Raw genomic sequence first — 21405 nt, 5'->3', positions numbered from 1 at the left:
ACTTTGAACTTTGATAGTTATATTTTAAGTTTACTTACTTTTAGGTTAATTGTTATATTCTTTTCATACAAATAACACAAAATATGTATAATTTGGAACGATTCTCAGAAAAGGCAGCAAAATGCTAAAACCCTAAACCCCAAATTGAGCTCAGGTCCTCACTCTTCGTCTTCAATGGCAACATGTTTTCTGAAAACCACACCCAACTTGTTCCACAAACACCAAAATTATCTCGCATTCTTCGCCAATAGCACAAGTACAAGAACCAGTGTCCCCGTTTCGCAGAAGAGGAGATCGCGTTCGTTCCCTGTAGTGTCGATGTCAGCCACGCCCGTTCAAACTTCTCTCGTAAAGTCTGCACCTTCGTCCCAAAACACGGGTATTCCAATAATGGTAATTCACTAAGAGGAGTTCATTTTGCAATTTGCATTGCTTTATTAAATTACTGATTCTCCAGTTTAAAACAAACGGGCACTGAATAATTATTGTTGCATGCAAGTTCTTACGAATCTGAGTCATAACTATTAGTATTTAGTATTCCTGACATGCTTATTTGTTTTACTTTCCTTGTTTAGAAATGCCATCTCTTAACTTATATATGCACTTAAAAAAATGAATTGAGACTCTCCCAGCTAAAATACCCTTAATTTTGGTACTATCAATCTCATCTACTATGGGAGAAGCTCATTTTACTTTAACTTTTTTATCTTTTGTAATTGACTGCGGAGATAAGTTTATCCGAAGAGGGGTTAGTTGCAAAACACAGTGCAATTAGCTTACTTGCATTTAACTAAATTTTGTTTAGGTTAATGCGTGTACTGGAAAAATGGGAAAGGCCGTGATTAATGCTGCGGAAGCTGCTGGGCTGCTTGTTGTTCCTGAGTCATTTGGCCGTGAAGAGGAGTCTGGAAAGACTTTTGAGATAGGTGGAAAGGATTTTCTTGTGCATGGTCCTTCTAACAGGGAGAGTGTTCTTTCATCTGCCCTTGAAAAATATCCAAATTTGATTGTTGTGGACTACACAGTACCAAATGCGGTTAATGGTATGTAATGTATCTCGAAGCATATTTATAATTGGACTGAAATGGAGGGAGGAGTGAGTATAAAATTGATGTGGATTGTTTATGGGAGAGAAAAAGAATGGAAAGAATTTATAAAATGGTGTGGTATACCCTTCTATGATTTCTCTCTTATTTTCATTTGTCTCTTTATCTCTCTTCTCTACACCTTTAACTTCCACTTTATTTTTCATCTACCTTTTTTCTCTCGCTCCTACTAATAATCAAATCATTGTTTTTTTGTTTTAAATTTATTTATAATGTAAACTATCTGTAAGATACCGTCTTTAGTGAGCTGAATCATGTCTTGTGATTCATGTAACTGACTTCTTTGGGTGAAACAAGGCATTGCTGTTGTTTTATGACGTAAATTATGAAATCTTACTATCATGAAAGAAAACCTGATGTTTCAAATTCTTATATCTTTCATGTTTTTCTTCTGATTTATCTTAAAATGAAACTTTTTTGGGTGCACAAATCTACAATTGACAGTACAAAATATATGTACACTGGCTTCTCATTGACCATTGTACTTTATGTATCTAAATTCCAGACACGTGGCCTGATTCTATGATCTGTGAGTTGGAGTGTTTTATGAAGATTTTAATAGTATTGGAGCTATTTTTGAATTCATTCTCATATGCAGGCAATGCTGAGCTATACTGTAAGGTTGGGGTGCCCTTCGTGATGGGAACCACTGGTGGAGATAGGGACTTGTTGCATAAGACTGTTGAAGACTCAAAGAATTATGCTGTGATATCCCCGCAAATGGGAAAGCAGGTATATATATGATAAGGAGAGAAATTTGATCAAACTTCCATGTCTTTAACAGCCTTGTATTTTGTTACCCTTATGTTGCTATATTTTTTCTCTTTAGGTTGTTGCTTTTCTTGCAGCTATGGAAATTATGGCAGAGCAATTTCCTGGAGCTTTCTCGGGGTATTCGTTACAGGTAACTCTTGCATTGACATTTGGGGCTTGGGAAAGGTTTGATGCGGAACACTTAGTTATCATAGTACACCATGTTTGAATTGTCTCTTTTCAGCCTAACGTGGAAATACAAAATATTATTTTGTGTTTTGTGGGGGGAGGGGGCACTTATCCTTTTCCTCCACGTGTCTCTTTCTATTCTGTTTTGAGTAAAATTAAAGCTCACTAAAAGAGGTTCAAATAGTCATATTGTACAAATAAATCGACAATAGTTTTAAAATGTTTGAAACTTGAAATGACTGCTGCAACTAAATTAGGTGCTTAAACTGCTACTTGGTAGGACTGGTAATGCTTGTTCTAGAGAGTACTGTGCTGCTGTCGGCAATTGGAAAGTGAGTTACGGTGATGCTGAAGTTGCTATCATATGTATTGCCAATACAAAAGTATTAGAACATATTTATCTCTGAACAAAAGATAGTATTTCACATTCTAGGTGCTACTTGTTTTTGACAGGGATTTCTTAAGGCATCTTGTTTTATGTTTAATAAAAAATGTTTGGATTAGTGATTCTTAAGTAAAAATGTCATTGAGTTTCGTAAACCTTTTAATTCTAATGATGCTTCTCTTTTAATTAATCTTTCTATTTGATGTAATATTAAAATCTGATGCAATCGTCAAAGATTGTAGGTGCTGGAGTCCCATCAAGCAAGCAAAGTTGATGCATCTGGAACTGCGAAGGCTGTAATTTCTTGCTTCAACAAACTGGGAGTGTCTTTTGATATGGATCAGGTGTGTTAGATGGAATTGCATGGTTGGTTCGTCCCTGTATAGTCTTGTATACTCTTTACCGTATCCTTTCTTGCTGAACTGCGTGTGCATCTGTGTGGTTTTGAATTTATTAGATGAACATTTATCTTGGTATTTTACCGGTATAGTTCACTGTGAATTTTTTCTAGTTGTCAGATTGTCTTTTTCTGTGAACTCGCAGTTAAGGTTAGAGTAACATGCATAACTTCATATTGCCAACAAGTTGCCAATTGTGGTCTTCATATTAAAAGAACTATAAATTCTTATTGAATTTTTTTTTCTTTCCTTTCGTGAATTTCTCTAGATAAAATTGATCAGGGATCGCACGCAACAACTTGAAATGGTTGGAGTCCCAGAAGAGCATTTGTCTGGTCATGCATTTCATATGTATCATTTGACATCACCGGATGACACGTAAGGATTGATATTTTCATTTTCTTTTATCATGTTTTGATACATTTGTACTTGTCCCTAACTACTTATCCTTCTTATATTATGTTCCTTTAAAAAATTGTTGCAGGGTTTCTTTTGAATTTCAACATAATGTTTGTGGTAGATCAATATATGCAGAAGGCACTGTTGATGCTGTATTGTTTCTTGCTAAGAAGGTGCTTATACTTCCTTATGATTTAACCATCTTTTGTGACTATCCATTGAAAGGAGCAAAAATATAACAGAAGAACAAAATGATAAAGTTGCTGCAGAGTATTATTTCATTCACTGGAAATAATTACAATGAAGGAAAAGGGGTCACGACTCTGAGCCACGACCTACAGCAACTGCAAACAGAATTTTAGAACAAGACAAGAAGGACCGAGAGAGAGAGAGAGAGAGAAAATCTGAGTTGTAGAAGAGTGCACATTCCATTCCCTTTTTCTCCCCACCTCCACTTTGCTTAAATCATGCCCTCTTCACGTGGTCACATCACTTATTCCCTCTCTTCTATCTATTGCTTTGCCTTTGCAATTGAGTCCCTTGCATCCATCTCAACCTATGATTGCGGATGCCCTTCATTAGTTAAAACAATTGGTTAAAACAATTGTAACCACTAGCGATTGTTCTCCTTCTTCAACATTCCTGAGATATAGTAGTACGACTGCACCTTGCCTACCAAAGAATGTCATACCACAAGACTATGGACTAGTTTGGAAAACTTCTCCATAAGAATTTCTGGGTGAGAAAATAAAAAGGAAAAATGAAATTTTCTTCTTAATGTGTTAAAAGTAGTTGTACAAGTAAAAATAAGATTTAAGAAAAAAATTAAAAGCAAGTAACTTATATAATTAACATATGCTGCATTTGTTTTGGACGTTGCTTTAACCATTCACTGTATACACAATCCTTTATTGTTACTTCATGTATGCAGATTGAAGCAAAGGATGAGAAGAGATTGTATAATATGATTGATGTTTTGGGAGAGGGTAATTTGCGATAAATTTTCACTGGAATCTGCACCAGGATGTCAACAACTGTAGAACTTACAATAAACGAGATTTGGCATTCTGTTTTTTGGGACCAAGCAATTTTCATCTTTTGCTGGGTTCGTTTTGGTTAAGCTTAAGAAAGGTTAGTGTATGTATTATTTATGAATCGATTAGAGCTATGTAAGCACTGTCTTATGGGATCAATTTCATCATTTTTGTTTCCTTTTATAATTTCTTTTCTTAAACTTGTCTTGCAATGGTTATTTCTTCATAATTTTTTTTCCAGCTTCAATCATGCCAACATGGTAAAAACATATCACAACAATACAACTTAAGCAGCAGTAAGGAAGAACGAATGGAAGAGAAGCATAGAATTAGGGATTTCTTTTTGCCAAAATCAAATTAAAACTAAAAAATTACATTTTAGAAAAAAAAATAAAAATTAAAGCAGCTTGGGACAGTTGAAACGGGTTGTTCGAGAAAAATTACAAATTTAGCTTTGTTTCACAATTTTCTTTTAATGAAAAAAGAACATGGAAATTGTTACTTGGTTATGTGATACAAATGGATTGTAGACATGTCATTTTTCTATCTTTAGTGTCAAAAATATTATTTCTTATTTTTTAAAAAAATTTAAAAGAAAATAAACACAGTCCTAATAATAAGGCCATCAAAGAAGAAAATATTATAAATTTAAGGCTTTCCTCAATCATTCAACGACATTTACAAACAGTAGGTGATGTGTGATCCCGTAATATAATATAACATAATCAACTAAACTAAGATTAAATTGGTATACATATCTTTTAAGCATAATCTTAAGTTTGATATTTGTAGACAGAAAAAAAGTGACTAAAGAAAAATCTCACCCAAATACATAAGTTTTAGTAAAAGTTAATTGTATCAAATAAATTCTCTGTTTAAATATGTAAATTAAAATAACCTATTTCGTTTGAATTTTGTAAAATACCTATTTTCATAATACAATTAAAAAGTGGAAATTTATAACAACTTTTTATTTAAATTAATGATAGAATGAATTTCTTCAGATAGTAAGTTATTTCCTTAATTGATTGTAATTTAATCAAATTATCTTTTAATAAATTTGGATATTTGAATGTAAATAAATCATATTTTACTAAAGAAAAAAGGGAATACGAAACTGGGAAAGAAATGTTGAATAATAATAATCATACATTACATATTTTCGAGTTTAGAGACTAACAGACGAGTTTCTCTCTAAAATTAATTGGTAAAATCTATCTCATATTTTTCCAAATTTTTATTTTATTCTTATACATTAATTCATTTGATTTTTTTTATTTATTTATCCAAACACGTCTTATTTTACGATAATTCTTTTCTAAAATAAAACTGAAATCCAATCAAGATAAAATGAAAATAATAAAAAATTATAATATTACATTTTTTATTAATAAATTAAATAAATTATGCAATCCAACATCTGCAAGTTTTTTTATAATAAATTAAAATTAAAATTAAAATTTAGATACAATAATAAATAAAAAATCTGGAAGTACATTTATAATAAATAAAAAGATGAAATAATAATAATTCAAGTAAGATTTAAATTATTATAAAAGTAAAGTAAAAAAACAAAAAAAAATATAATATAATAAAAAGTATATAACATATAATCATATATGTATGTTGTATTTTTCCTTTAAAGCTCATTATATTATATAATCAATAAATTAAAATACTATTTTAATTTAATAATTATTATATAAAATTTTTAAAAAAAATTATAATAAGTAACAATAAATAAGAAAATTAAGTAACAATAAATAAAAAGACAATCTAATTGATAAAACATGTTAATTAATAAATAAGAAAAAAGACAATCTAATTGACAAAACATGTTAATTGATAAAACATTTCAAGAAACAAACAATAAAAATTAAATAATATAATTTTCTTATTTTAAATCATAATAAAAATTAAATAATATAATTTTCTTATTTTAAATCATAAAAATTAAATAATATAATTGAATGTTGAACAATATTGAATTATAATGTCAATAATTTTAAATCATCATTATAATATATATGAAAGATAGAAATTAAATAATATAATTGAATGTTGAATAATATTGAATTATAATGTCAATAATTTTGAATCATCATTATAATATATGAAAAATATGAAAGATAAGAAATTAATTTTGTAAGAAAAAAAAAGAAAGTAAAAATATTATTTTGTTTAAGAAAAAAAATTCCTTTGTGAAGATTATAATCATCCATTATTATTCAAATTATAAAAATAAACTAAGTCTCCCAGGAAAGTTTTATTTCAATCTTAAAAAAGATATATTACTATATACATTTATTTATAAAAAGTTATATTTTAACATCACCAATAATTTGACAACTAATATATTAATATTTTAATAATATCTTTTATTTTAACTTAAGTACTAATATGTATTATTATATTATTAAAGTGATTTATAAAGTGGATTGTTTTAAAGGTGTTAAAGTATACTTTTGTTATTTATATTGTAACATCAATGTTTTTTTATCATTCAGATTATAATCTCTAAAATTAATTCAATCCAAATGAACACCGGGTAGTTACAAAGACATGTTAAAAGTTAACAATAGCCACAACACGAGGAATTGCTAAAAAAGTATACAAACCAAAATCAAGAAAAGGTGAGAATACCTCCTCAACTCAGATACCATTAGAAAGTTCACACCAGTACAGTTAATGCACAACCAATTATACAGAGGTTGACAACCCTATCTTAAAATCTAAACTAGATCCCTAATACTCTTACATTTACAAACTTCTTTAAAGTTGTCATCCATTTCTGTCAATTCTAATAAAATACAGAGTTTATGTCCTAAGAAACTGACAAGCAAAGAATTAGTCCTGGTCTATAGATGGATTTAGGTTGTAAAACTCAGCTGATCCATCCTCTGAAAACTGTTAGCACCAAGCTGTAATTTTGGACTTGTAATATGCCAAAGTTACATAATAAGCCAGTGCAATTACTGGTTTCACCCAGCAGCAACAGCATCAGCTCTAGGATTTGTATCCAGTAGTTGATGCAGCTTTGCACCAGAATTTGGTTTGTTCTCACAGAAATCACTCTCATTCTCTGCACTTCTATCATTAGAACTGGAATTATTAACTCTTGATAGCAAATTTTCAGTACTTACAGGTGTAGACCTCTTGCTGTCAATGCTGTCCAAAATTATCTCTTCCCTTTGTCCCAGTTGAGTATTTCTCAGTTTTTCCTGAGTCAAAATTAATGAAGTACTCAATATTACAGAATACCTATGAAATGTCACAACAGTATAAAAGGAATATTGCAATACCCTCAATGCAGAATTTTCCATCCTCATCTGCTCAGAACCTTCAGTCAATTGAGTTATTTCTGACTTCAGTGACACATTTTCAGCAGTTAACATCTCAACTTTTCGTGCCAATTCTTCAGTCTCGGCCTAAAAATAGGAAATAGGAGCATTAGTCATTAACTTTTCTCTTGTCAGATCAACCCTTTTCCTATTTAGTTTTTCAATTTTAATTTTTGAGGGCTACATGCACAGAAGTGAATAAGCATGTGATAGTAAAGAAACCAAACAATTTATGTCTTATACCTGCTTCCTCAGCCTGGACCTTCTAGCAGATTCACGGTTAGATTGTTTCCTCCTCTCCCGTTTCAGCTCACGCTCATTCTAAGTAATTCAAGAATTCAAAACATACACACAGGAGATCATTTACCATCAGTAAAAGATTGCGGGTGCAGCATAATTATTCTAATGTGTTTCACAAGCATTTCTGTGTACTAAACATCATCTGAAACATTAGGAACCATTATCTGACCATACCTGTAACCAAGCTTCAGGAGGCACAGCTGCACAAGGTTGTGGGGCACTCGTGGGATTTTCCTTAGAATGAACAGTCAAAGGTTTCCTAAGCTCCAGTGCTGTGGTCATACCTGAAGAAATTACAGGACCAACTAACTTTCCTGCAACACTAGCTGGTGTAGCAGACATAACCATTTTCGAAGATGTAGTCTCTTTGGAAACTGGCCCATCTTGTGTCTCAGTTTTCCCTTCTCCATCTGCTTGGACAGTGCGATAAAATATAACCATCACAACTTAACTCCTCAAATTAATAGCTTTAGATGGTAAAAAAAATCACACTCTGGATGCAAGTAAGCCATTTTCTTGACAATTTCTTACAAAGGACACCAAAAGCTAGACTGAAATTAGACTCAAAACCAGGTAAATGCCCTCCAAGTATCAACTTATCAACACCCTAGTACCATACTCAATGATCTAGTTGATATCAAAAGTATAATTGTGATCCAAGACAACTCTATCCTTCATCAAGATGCAACAGTGAATACGACTATTAGAGTCATACCAGTGGTTGATGTTTCCTCTCGGCTTCTTTTCATTTTTGTTTGATTAGCCTGAGCATAAAACAGAATTTTTCAATTTGTCGTATCATTTTAAATGAAACACTGTTAGTGCACAAGGACAACAAAAACATATTAATAGTGAGAAAGTTCTCACCCCTGCAGTGTTGCCATCACTTCCATCGCTAGAACCCTCAGTATCCACACTGTTCATATCATCATAAAAGTATTCAGTTACTCATATCAACTTACTAGTATAACTCCTGGACCAAAAATTTTTTATGCGGGAGAATAGGGAAATAGAGTTCATTCTGCTAATAATCATATAGAAAGAATTTGGATACACAAACCTCTGCGACAGCCTGTTTTCAGCTCCAAGCTCCGCACTCTCAGCATTGCAATTGCCTATTGACATTGCAAGCCCATCAAACCCTTTCAATTTTTTCATTAACCCTTGATCAGTATTTCCAGATAATTTTGTTGGTGAATCTACACTTGAAGGAGTCCCAGCCTGCATCATTTTACCATGTTAAACTCATCATAATTGATAGTATTCAGGGAATCAAGCATAAGAACAGGAACTAAGAAGACAGTTAAGAGAAAAATCAAAACTTACAGCAGGTGGGGATGGAACTCCTTGACCGTGTGAATGTGGCCCCTACATTTTACCAATATAATTCATGAGTGCATACAAATTTTCCAACCACGAAGGTTTATTACGTTAGGAAGATCAAAGAATATAGAGGTTAACAGGTAAAGTGCACCCACATATGAATAACATGAAAATACAAAACGATATTCCTAACCCTTAAAGTCCAGATTTATAAATAAAAGTACACTTATAATCAACTAATCCATGGACTGAAAATTAATAAATATAAATTGTTACAACTACACACATACAGAGTACACTTACAATAGCAACTGCAGGGTGAGTATAAACCCCTCCAGGAGAATAAAATGCTGCATATGGTGGCCCATAAGGTGGCATCATAGGCTGGAAGAAACAATAAGTTAGCAAATTATTCATCCCTTCCATCTAGAACATAAAACAGGAACATCCAAAAAAAGCACAGAAATGGTAATGGTAAAGCAAAATAAATGTTTCTTGGGGCACTACCTGTGGTGGACCCCACATGTATGGGTGTGGAGCATGACCAGAAGCCACAGCCGAGTTGAAGTATGGAGGAATGTTGACTCTCGGCCCATAATACTAATACACGGCAAAAATGGTCAGCAATTCACAAGTGGGAACAAAATAATAGGTTTCATCAGATCATTAGTTTAAGAATAACTAAAAATAGAAATACATGGACTAAAAGTGTTGATTGATCAAGTGAGAATACTGTTTACAATATTACAATCTTTTATTGGGATAATTCTTAAACTACTAAATTTTTTAGAACAGTTATTTTATTTAAATTAAAGTGATTTAGCTAAAACAATAACTTTGACACGAAGAGTTATGCAATTAAGGTGCAAAGGAAATGATGGCAAGAGGTAGGTAACCTGCATGGCAGCCCAATCAGGATAGACATGAAAGTTAGGCTGGTTTGTCTGATTGGTCTGTTCCTGTCAACAAGGTTAGAAATAAGTATTTAGGAAGAAGCTTTATAAAATGTGTCCTAACACATGGTACATAAACTGTTCTCGACTTACAGTTGTAGCTGGTGAAGAAGGACTTCCAGTTTTAACAGATTTCCCTTCCTCACTGTTTCCCATGAGGCAATCACCAAAAGAAAAGCACCAAACAAATATGTCCCAACAAGTTATTCAGCTGCATTCAAAGAAGCTATGTTGCTGTCAATAAGAAAATGTTGCAAGAAGGACTAAAATATAATAAACCAGGATTATAACATAATCTTTTACTCTTAAGCCTCAGGGAATGAATCACAGCATTACAGCAAAGGTGTGAAAAGGTTCTATCTAGCAACAGTACAATAACAGTGAAAATTTTGGTTTACAAAGTTAATGACTTAGTTAACATTCAGACAACATATACTACAGAATTAACCACTGCTGTTTGACATTATGCCGGTGGAAACATTATGCAGATAGCATCAAACAAATATTGCACTTTTCTTACAAAAAAATACCACAGACAAAATGAATACTCAGTCAATGACAGAATGGTAGAGGGTCAACTATGTCTTTTTGCTACCCCACAATGGATAGAAAGCGATGAACACAAACTACCAATGCATTACATAACAAATCAAACCCAAAAGGACAATCAGAGAACGAAATGACAAAAAAGCCCTCCAAATCAAAAATCCTTTTCCACTCTCATGGCGAGAGAGCATTATTGAGACTCTGGAATTTGCCACTAGAACCTCCATACTTTACAATTTACAGGCTTAACCCCTGATCCAAAATACCACCTTCTCTTCTTCCCTTATTATTTCTTCCAGCTACTTAATAGAGGAAAACTAAATTCACAGAAAAAAATTTCAAAACAAGAATCAAAACATATAAAGCACCAAATTCAGATATTTTAACTCAAACAACACAAGATCCAGGGCACTCAAAACTCTAATCCCTTTGCTCCATTAACTAAAACATATATTTACAAAATATATCAACAAAAATCACGCTATGCTTCAGTTTCGGTTGTTTCTATAAATTTGTACCACCGTTTTTCCCTAATCATAAAACTTCAAACTTACATGAACCCAAAAAACAAAATCAATTCTTTCTGAGCTAGAATCACAGCACCGAAACTCCACGTAGCTGAAAGATTAAGACACCGAACTCGTCGTTTCAAAGGAGAAAATTCGGAAACGAAAATCCCACAATGAAAAAGCGAAAAAGGAACAACAATTGGTTCTGGTGGGTTGGAAGAATCCTGAAATTAAGGTTTGGAGAAACAATTCCGGTGGTTCTCTCTCTACTTTCTCTCTCTTAAAAAACGAGGGAAAGAGCTTGCTTGGGTTTCAGAGAGAGAAGGAAGGGGTGGTGAAAAAGAAGGAGAGGAGAGAGAAGGGGCAATTTCCACGTCACCATACACGTGTCGTACACAGAAGCATGCGTATGCCTACGCCGTATATACGGTGGGTTGGGCGAGTGTGGTGGTTGTTGAGGTGGCCATTAATTTATTCCAGCGTCATCGCCATCGTACACGTGGTCACCGCTTGTGGGGTCCACACCAGTTTATCCGTCATGTGGGGCTTACGTGGTCTTTTGGATATAAACACTTTTTTCATTAATTAATTAATCAGAAGATATTTAGTACCGCTAAAAATAATAAATTTAATAAGTGGTTGCAATTATCTTTCTCTGAATAAATATTATTAAAATGAATGCTGATGTAATTCTACTGTTAATAAATAAGATAATGTTTGCACTTAAAATCTATATCCTATACATTTTTTTTTTATATATTTGAAGTGTTTCTTAATTCATTCTTTTGAACATATGTTTTACCATTTGCCAAAATATATTTTTATAACTCTTTCTTCTTATTTAACTATTGTTTTGCAGTTTAAAATCTTGAATACATATTAAGACATACAAGAATGTGAATTAAAAAAAAAATTATTAGAAAATATTTTACCATTAAACACACCTTTTAAATCTATAGCTTTTATATTGATTGAATATTTTTTACCATGATATCGTTACATGTTATTTGTTTTCAATATTTAGTTAGTTTGTATTTTTACAAATTTTAATCAATATAAAAAAATATATTAAAGAATAAGATTCTAAAACCTAACAAAATTTGCATAGATTTAAGTGAAACAATATTTAGCGTTTATTTAGGTTTCAAGTTTTTTAATAAATAAATATATAGGTGGAAAGAGAATTTTTAACATCAGTATCTAATTAAGCCTTTTGGTAAAAAAAATCATTATAAAAAATAATTATAGATATTTTAAGTTCAAATCCAAAAACAATGTTACATAAAATGGTTTTGGAGTGGAAAAAATACTTGCAAATATTTATACCTTTTATATTTGTAGTATTTTTTTTCAGTAAAGATTTTATTTTTTATAATATGTATAATAACTCTGACATTTAAAAACTATATTAGGCTTTTAAGATAAATATTTAATTATGATTGAAAACTGCAAAAAAAAAGAGTAAAGTATTCAAAATTAAAAGAATTCAAAAAATAAATATTTTAAAACTATCTTAAATACTCAAGAATCAATTAAAATTGAATTTTTGATGAATTTGTTATTTCATTCGTTTCTTAGTTGAAGTTTTATATTAATTTTTTTAAGCAGACCAAATTAAATTATTTATACATTAAATTATAATATTATATATTTAAAGTTAGTTAACAACCAAAAAATATATTTATTAATATTTTTTTTATATTAATTGTATTATATCTATAATTTTGAGAACATGTTAACAAAAATGTAAATATGTATATAGTTTTTAATGTTAAGATTAGTAATTTATTTATCAAATTGAAAAAATATGAAGTAATTATAAAAAAAAAACTTACTCTGTTTTTATTTTACAATTTAAAAAAGTTAATAATTTAATAATTATAAAATTAAAAAATCAAATCCAAATTGAATTATAAATTATTATTTAATTAAATTAAATTTTATATTAAATTAAAATAAAACTAAATTGAATAATTAGTTTTTATATTTGATTTGATTTTTTTTTAAATGAAACTAATTCGTCTAAAATAAAGTATATGAAATGCAAAATATAATTAAACAAAATTTAATGAATCCTTCTGTTAATCTTTTACTCTCCCAAAAATTCTAACTAATTTTTTATTTAATGTGAATAACTGACTCAAATGACATAATATGACTCATTTGTTCATTGAGATTGTGTTTGCTGTAGTTTTATCTTCCTTTTTTTTTTGTCATATAGAAAATTAAAGTATTCTATCTGAATAGTTTGAAAAGTAAAGTTTTGGAATCAATTTATTCAAACAAAACATTTAAGTAGTCTAAATTTTTACCATTTTACAAATTTTAAATTAGTCAGCTAAGTTCAACCCTAAATATTTATTAGGTTGTGTGGTTACCACGTTATTTTTAAAATATATATTAGTAACTCCAATAATCAATGTAAATAATAATTTAAAATACATCCTTATCACATCACTATATAAACAATTTAATCTAAAATTAAATGTTATTTGGAAAAAGTTAAATATTAAAAGTAATTATTTGGAATGAGTAAAAAGGTTAATTAAAAAAAAAAATTGTTAACACCCTCTGCATCATGAAACATTTGACGCTGTCAACGTGGCAAAAAATGATGACGTAGCTATTACAAAGTGGATTTTAAGCCCCCCTCACGCCGAGACTGCCAACTCGTGCGTGGGACTATATATTTTGGGTGGTCCAATAGCGGCCCGATAGCGGGTGGCCGGATAAGCCCAACAAATACTCGCTAGGATAGGCTCGAAAGGGCTCTGATACCATATTAAGAAAGAGTGGACTATATATTATGGGTGGTCCGATAGCGGCCCGATAGCGGGTGGCACGATAGGTCCAACACAAACACTCGCTAGGATAGGCTCGAAATGGCTTTGATACCATATTACAGAGTGGACTTTAAGCCTAACTCAGCCCCATAAAACCGGTTCATAGGGTTGAGGTTTGCACCCACTTATATACAATGAAAGGCTCTAATCTCTAGTCAATGTGAGATCTCCAACAGTGGCGAGGACAGTTTTGTAACAATAATGTTTTCATAAATACGTCAGAGACTACTTCTTTGAACTCTTGTCCACCACCATCGAGGACTCCGGTGACGCTCCTCTCATATCCTGGCTTCGTCGCCTCCTCGACGAGTTCCTCTATTACGAGGTCAAGTTGAAAGGTGTCGTTCTCATGGGTCGCAACCCCTTCCATATTGCCAAGCTGCCACTCGACAAGCTCCTTTCGGAGCTCCTCGACTGCGTCGTCAAATCACTTGACGTCTGTAACGTCGTCGCTCTCGACCTCGATGCCGTTAAGAACCTCCAGCGCCTCGTCGAGATCGTCATTGTCGCGCTCGACGTGACGGCGCACCGGAAACAACTCCGCCGTTAACCGTAAGGACCGCATGCGGTCGTTGTCGTGGACGATGGCGCGAAACTGCTCGGCATTGAAACAGATCCACACAACTCTCAGAACTTTGCCATCTGATGATTCGACTATTAGAAGCGTTGGTGTAAGGCCTACCGTGAGATCGAAGACAAAACTCTGAATATGAATCGGTTAGATGACTTAACCGGTATATAAAAAATATATATAAAAAAATATATATTACTGATTTTTAGTAACCAGTATAAAATAGTTTCCGTGACGTTAAATATATTTTACTATGATAAGGTGTTAATATATGATGACTCAATTAAAAAACAAGTGTTACTAGTATTTTATCTGCTGTAAAGAAGCAAAGAAGGTAATAAGAGAAAGTGGAGTGGCAGGCACATTTTGCTTTGGGATGTGGAGAGCACTGAATGTCTGATGCATGCAGCTGCAGCTTTCATTTCATCTTTCACCTTCCATTTCCCATCTCACATCTCTCTCCCTCCTACTTCAATCATTTTTAGTCTATATTTTAAATATTTTTATTATACATTTTAGATTTAAAGTAAATAATTTAAATGTTAATTTGATAGTGTCATTTTTTAAATATTTCTTTTGGCCATTTTTTTATTTTGAATTGACTGGTTTTCATAATTTCTAATGCAACATATTTTTATTATAAACAGTAAGCTATTTGGTTGAATAGGTATTGTTGAGGTAAAAAATTAAGCTTTATAGTTGAGTTGTCCATTTTGCAAAAAAAAAAAAAAAAAAGTAAGGATTTTAATACTTATGAAATTAACTTTTTTTTTTAAATTCACTTAACAATCAATAATAATATTATTTTATTAATTTTTATATAAATTTAATTATAAATTTACTTTATTATATATATTTTTTATTAAAACCATATCATCAACAATTATATAAAACTCTTAGAATGTCAACATATTTTTTTAATAAAGGTGGAAGGAAGATGCACTAGAAAACATGATGTTCAATATCCAAGCTAGTAAAAGAATAACAAAATAAAGAGTATAATTTAAAATATAAAAGTGGATATGAATTTTATAAATCCTATTTTTATTTAGGATGTTTCTTTTAAAAGGGATTAAAGGTTAAAATTTTATTGTTACGTTAAGTATGTAAATTAAAATTTTGATTATTTAATGATATATTCCTCGATTTTACCATCTTTCTAAATTATTTTTTTTCTAACTTTTATCTTTATTTTTCTTTAATTTCTTGAAGCCAATTCTCTTCATTTTCTTGATCATGTAATGTCAATAATAGGATAGCAATATACTGTCAATAAAAATTCTAATCAGGATAGTAATGTGATTATCAATTCTAATTAATCAAAATTTTAATAAAAAGTAAGTTTTTTTCATTGTTCGCATCTAAGTTTTCTTTCTTTCTCGGTTGAGGGTGGAAGTTTTGTAATCTCGAATAGAATTGAATATATGAATAGAGATTAATATAGGAATATATGTTAAAATAAGTTAGTCATAATATGTTTAGTCTGTATAACAAGTTAAGACTTTTCAAGATTTTTTAAGTTCTTGAAACAAATCCTTTAAAAACATATTAATTAAAGTTTGGGGATTGATAATTTTATTTTATTTTAGATTTTGTTAGAGTTTATATGAATTTGGATCTTGAGTTGATATTTAATGTTTTAGAATGAGATGAGAAAGTGAAAAGTTATTTAGAGTTTGAGGGTTTGGAGTAGTCACTTTTGATTAAGTGTCGTTCTTGATGCGAGTTGGTTTTGTTTGATGTTGTAAAGTGTTAGAGTAAATATTTTAGTTAAAGTAATTATAAATTGAATTAATATAATGGAATATTACATGTTGAATTGTTTATGATATTTCTTTTAATGGAATGTTGAGTTAATGACCAAATTTTAATGATCTTGTGAGGTAAATATGATTTTTATTGTACTTATAATTTATGTTTGAGGATTTGAAACATTTTACTGTGATTTATGTGTAATTAGTGAGGTGAGATTTTTTTTAAAAAAAATGAGTGTATTGAAAACCAATTTAAATTTAACTTATTAGGATTACTAGACTTAATAATATGAAGATAAGGTGGTAATGTTTCATTTCTTCTATTTTTTTTTTCTTTTCTCCTCACTTCATTCTTGTCCTTTCTTTCCTCCATTCTTATCTTAAAAGAGAGATTAAAATCCTTTTTCTTAAGCAAGCATCATTTTTCCTATTTTAGCTTTAAATTCTCCCTCTTCTAAGATATATACTTGCACATGGTTTGAGGTTTTTAAGATGCATTTTTTTTGTTAATATAGGTTTATATTTTGAGTTTATTGTTGATTAGATTTTGATTACTGAGGTAATCAAAGAATTCTCATAGCGTTTTGTTTCATCATCTCCTTAAATGTTCTAGAAAATGTTTTTACTAAATTTTAAGTTAGATTATAATTAAATGAGTAAATTTAGGTTGTAGAAAGCGTGCAAGCTTGTGTTATTTGGTTACTAATTTATGGGTCATTGAACAATTGAAATTAAAAAAATAGTAATGGTATATGAAGTTATATACAAATGCCTAAATTTTTTTGTACATGGTATATTTTTTTTGAGATACAAATGTTGTTAACTAAATGGTATAATAGATAAATAATGATACTTCATAATTGATTTTGGTTTACCTTGGTTTTCTATATGATTTCATTTGAATATGATTTTTGGATACTATTATAGCATTTAATTAACCATATTGAATTACAATGTAAGATTCACTCAGCAGAATAAATTTCATTAAATGCAAAAAGCTATTAAGAAAGAATTAGAATGTTCAAAAGTTGCATTACTTAAGTTTAAATTGAATGATTAATATTTATATAAATAATATTTCAAACATATAATACCAATTGTTGATTAATTTTATTAATGAAATCAATGATATACTTTGAGTGAAAGGTGGATTGTAAAGGAGGTAATCTATCCTTGCATGAGTATAATGTCTATTGAGTTATGAATTGTATGGATTAAATATGTTGAAAATTTTATCGATGATCTAAATCACATAAAAGATGCTATCAAGTGGTGAAAAACTTATGAAATTTTTCGTCACCTATTTTGGGTGAAGAGAAATTAGATAAGTGTGCATGAAATTCCAGTGTAAGTCAGTTGAAAATCAATTCAATGTTTAATTATAAAATTATATTATAGGTGTTGGTTCAAATTCAGTACAACTTTTCCAAGTCCAACTATACTATCAAGTGTTTTATTTATTTTTTTGATATCTTTGGCACACAAGTACGTGTGTGATAAACCTATTAAATGAATTAAAATACTAAACCACATGATGATATATGTTTCAAATTTTGTTTATATTTTGAAAAATTCTATATTCCATATTATATACGTATACTTGAAACATTGACACGTTTTTGTAAAAATGCATACGTATAGATATTAAAGTATGTAGTTATCTATATGTATATGTATGAATTCAAAGTAAATATTTAATTTATCTGCATTTAAATTATTTTCTTTTATTTTAGTCATGATAATGAAGTTGTTGTAAATAATATGTAAACTTTCTAACATTTGTCCAAAATAAATAAACTCCCCAATAGACATTTTTATTATGCATAATAAAACAATAAATACGTACAGTTATATATGGTGAAAATAAAAGTTTTAAAGTTAAAATATGGACTCTCTTTCTACTATTGCTCGTCATGGGATTTATTTAATCTATCTTGTTATTTTCTCCTCTCTTAAACATTATCATCATAATTAAAAAATAATCATACATACAAGGGTGAGATTGAAAAAAGGATAATTCATAAAAATTATTTTTATTAACACATCAAACACCTTCAATTCCTGCAAAAGGCATACAAAAGCATTGAAATTGAAATAGTTATAAGTATATAACTTTCGAAATACTATATTGAGATCAAACATTTGAGACTAAACACTTATCATAATTTCACAAAATAACCAGTTTATCAAATTGTTCCATGATTTAATCTATTACGCATCTACAAATGTCGGACTTATCTCCTTACATTCATTGAGCCCTAGTGGATCTTTACCTCTGAATAGATATCAATAACATTCATCAACTTCTCACCATTGATATCTTCACCTATATGAGTCAGATTATTAGTAAAGTTTGAATATCTCATTACCAACCATTTCTAACTCAATACTTATATAATACTAAAGGTTAGGTTAATCTCTTAATAATCACCTCTCATATAACCACAACATCCATTCAATTATATAACTTCCAAAATTTGATCTATCAACACCTCACAAGATATCTTTTAGTGAACAACCCCAAAAATAACACTACAGGAAAATCATTAAATAGAAACTAATTTTAGAGACAAAAACTAATTAGTCAATATATTGACAAAATTAGACACTATTTTAGAGACTAAAAAATTATTAGAAAGTAGTTTCTAAATTTATAAACTAGTTTCTCAATGTATAAATCCTAACTCCACTTATACCTACATTAAAATTTAAAATATTTTCTCTTACTTTGGTTTTTCTTGTAGCTTAAGAAAATATAAATTAAAGAGGATGAGGGGTTAAGGAACATCCGAAAATTTGTTTATGACTTCAATGATGATCCTACATCAAAACAAGGTTTTATAAAAGATTTTACATAGACTTTAACTAGTTTGGAAATTGAATTTTAAAAGAGAAAATAACTTAAAAACAAAGAGAATAAAATATTGAAGAAGAACAAAAGGGAGGAAGAGAAGAATGAGTTGATTAATTCCCTTTGTGGAAAAAAAAATAATGACGAGAATTTCTATTTACACCTCCGTAAAATACTAAGATCACTCATATTTCTTTGCTTTTGAATTTTCTGACTAATTTTCAATCCAACATAGCAATTCAAAAAAGCTATTATCATAAATACTCAAATTTCCACTCTCCAACCTATCTTAGACATAACATCAAATACATATTTTAATTTCATAATTTAAATAAATCATAGTTTAGATATAAATTAAATTTAATTGTCATTATTTAAATTACTTCAAGTATTTATATTAAAACACCAAGTTCTTATCAAATTAGCTTATACATAAGTTAAAAATGAATGTTTAAAGAAAATTTACAAATCAATTAACAGATTTTTTTTTCTAAAAAATATTTATTTATGGAAAAATTAATTATTTAAAAGCTAAATGCTAATGTGTAAAATATGTTCACCCAATGCTTGTATACATTTGAGTTTTTAACATGAACTCTTAGAATAAACATCCTGTTAATGTATAGTACTTTTAAGCTTAGAAAACAATATTCCAGTTATGTTATATTTATTCTAGCTTTGTTAATTACACTTTCTTCTTTCATTATTCTTTCATCCAAACTTTGAAATGGGTATTTCTTCAATATGTTTAAATAAAACATTAATATCATAGACTCACATTCATAACAACAATTTTGATTTCTCGTGAATGAATTATTATTGATGTAAGATCTATAAAATTGTTTAAAATAGAAGTGGTATTATTAAGATGAATAAATATTTCATTATTTTAGTATAAAACTTATAAATAGGAAAAAGTTAATTATTCAAACTTCATTTCAGAAAAATCATAATTTTTTAAAAAAAAACTCTTTTCTCTTTACTTTCTTTAACTTTTCTATAAATTTTTGAAACATTTGTTCATCTTTTTGAAGATTGGAGTCTGTCTTAGGAATCCTGATGAATAATAGAACAAGTTTATCCAATCATAATCTTCCTCAGAGTAAGTTTCTCTTCATCCCTTTTTTCTTGAATAAGTTTTGAGAAGTTTTCTATGCTTGGGGGATCCTTTGCATGTGGTGTTCATATGGCCATGAAGTCTATGTTAGTCTAGGATTATATGAGTATATTCATATAATTGATCATAACTTTTTGTGTACAAATTTATCCCTACATATGAGTTTTGTAGAGTTGGAACTTGGTTTTGTGTTGATCAAGCTAAACAAGTAAGGAATCTAGTTTATTTTTTAATAGTACCTTAAGGTAGACGATCTGAATGTGAAGGGAACTTGATCACATTGTTTTGAAAATTATGCAAGAATTAATTTGTGTCTTGATTGAATTGTGATTGAAATGAAACTCTATCTTCCTTTGAATGTTTTAAAATGTTGAGTCCATGTATCGTTTTATGTTAGAATATTGTATATGTGATAAATTTGGTTAAAGTTGAGATTGTTCTGATGTAGCTACTTTGACCACGATTTAAATACTTGGTTGGGATAAATGTTAATGTTTGAATTAAAATTATATCATTAGAGTGTATGGATGATATGTAATTGAAATGTGTGTATATGATTTTTTGTTTTAAAATTCTAACTTACTTTGTTTATTGGTCTTCGAATATTATTTATGTATATATGTATTTTGATTTCCTAATAAAGAGAAAAAAATTATTTTGGAGATAAGTATTATGAATGAATTTATTTTGAAGATAAATATAAATATATATAAATTTGAGTATAATAAATATTATGAATGAATGTTAGATGATATAAATATAAGAAAGGAATGTTACAATTATATAAACAACAATCGTACTTATAATTTTTTTTTAAACATAATCACTAAATTTCTTTTATGAGACTTTGATGTTTATTTTTTGATAGGAAGAGTGGGAGACATTTTCTCATCCTTTGTTGCAATTTTTTTCATTCATTACGGATGTAATAATATCTCATAAATTTCTATTTAGCATATGATATACGCAAACAAAATACACCTCAACGGTTTAAAACTATGTGTATATTTAATCAATATAATTTCGGAATTTT

The 21405-nt window shown here is 29.5% G+C and overlaps 2 protein-coding genes across 5 annotated transcripts; one reads left to right on the top strand and one right to left on the bottom strand.

The window, feature by feature from the left end:
• Nucleotides 1-51: 51 nt before the first annotated feature.
• LOC137819109 (4-hydroxy-tetrahydrodipicolinate reductase 2, chloroplastic-like) lies at nt 52-4464 on the top strand. Its single transcript, XM_068622854.1, has 8 exons — nt 52-393; nt 806-1043; nt 1705-1838; nt 1936-2010; nt 2676-2777; nt 3100-3209; nt 3316-3403; nt 4162-4464. Exons 1-8 carry the CDS (start codon nt 175-177, stop codon nt 4228-4230), a joined length of 1035 nt encoding a protein of 344 aa, XP_068478955.1. The 5' UTR covers nt 52-174; the 3' UTR covers nt 4231-4464.
• A 2423-nt stretch (nt 4465-6887) lies between these two features.
• On the bottom strand, nt 6888-11632 carry LOC137819108 (common plant regulatory factor 1-like). 4 transcript variants are annotated; one of them, XM_068622852.1, is made up of 13 exons: nt 11282-11632; nt 10275-10392; nt 10125-10181; nt 9736-9828; nt 9532-9612; nt 9232-9273; nt 8966-9126; nt 8773-8821; nt 8621-8669; nt 8080-8315; nt 7849-7926; nt 7567-7692; nt 6888-7485 (listed from the first exon to the last, which is right to left on the bottom strand). In XM_068622852.1, the coding sequence occupies exons 2-13, from the start codon at nt 10335-10337 to the stop codon at nt 7246-7248; spliced, it is 1275 nt and encodes a 424-aa protein (XP_068478953.1). In that variant the 5' UTR covers nt 10338-10392; nt 11282-11632; the 3' UTR covers nt 6888-7245. The 4 variants fall into 4 exon arrangements, with proteins under 4 accessions (XP_068478953.1, XP_068478951.1, XP_068478952.1 ...); XM_068622850.1 differs by having other exon boundaries at nt 10125-10187; nt 11282-11631; XM_068622851.1 differs by having other exon boundaries at nt 10125-10187; nt 10275-10407; nt 11282-11550.
• Between the last annotated feature and the right edge of the window lie 9773 nt (nt 11633-21405).

Source organism: Phaseolus vulgaris, chromosome 10 (assembly GCF_000499845.2).
Source record: "Phaseolus vulgaris cultivar G19833 chromosome 10, P. vulgaris v2.0, whole genome shotgun sequence".
In the NCBI taxonomy this organism is placed as follows: domain Eukaryota; kingdom Viridiplantae; phylum Streptophyta; class Magnoliopsida; order Fabales; family Fabaceae; genus Phaseolus; species Phaseolus vulgaris.
Note: the sequence above shows the minus strand (reverse complement) of the source record. Positions and strands in the feature narration are given on the sequence as shown.

Coding starts and splice junctions, on each gene's coding strand:
- LOC137819109 (XM_068622854.1), top strand. CDS start 175: ATGGCAACATGTTTTCTGAAAACCACACCCAACTTGTTCCACAAACAC. Junction 1,044..1,704: donor AGTACCAAATGCGGTTAATG/GTATGTAATGTA, acceptor TCTCATATGCAG/GCAATGCTGAGCTATACTGT. Junction 2,778..3,099: donor TGTCTTTTGATATGGATCAG/GTGTGTTAGATG, acceptor GAATTTCTCTAG/ATAAAATTGATCAGGGATCG.
- LOC137819108 (XM_068622850.1), bottom strand. CDS start 10,337: ATGGGAAACAGTGAGGAAGGGAAATCTGTTAAAACTGGAAGTCCTTCT. Junction 10,188..10,274: donor CTTCTTCACCAGCTACAACT/GTAAGTCGAGAA, acceptor CCTTGTTGACAG/GAACAGACCAATCAGACAAA. Junction 7,693..7,848: donor GGTCCAGGCTGAGGAAGCAG/GTATAAGACATA, acceptor TCCTATTTTTAG/GCCGAGACTGAAGAATTGGC.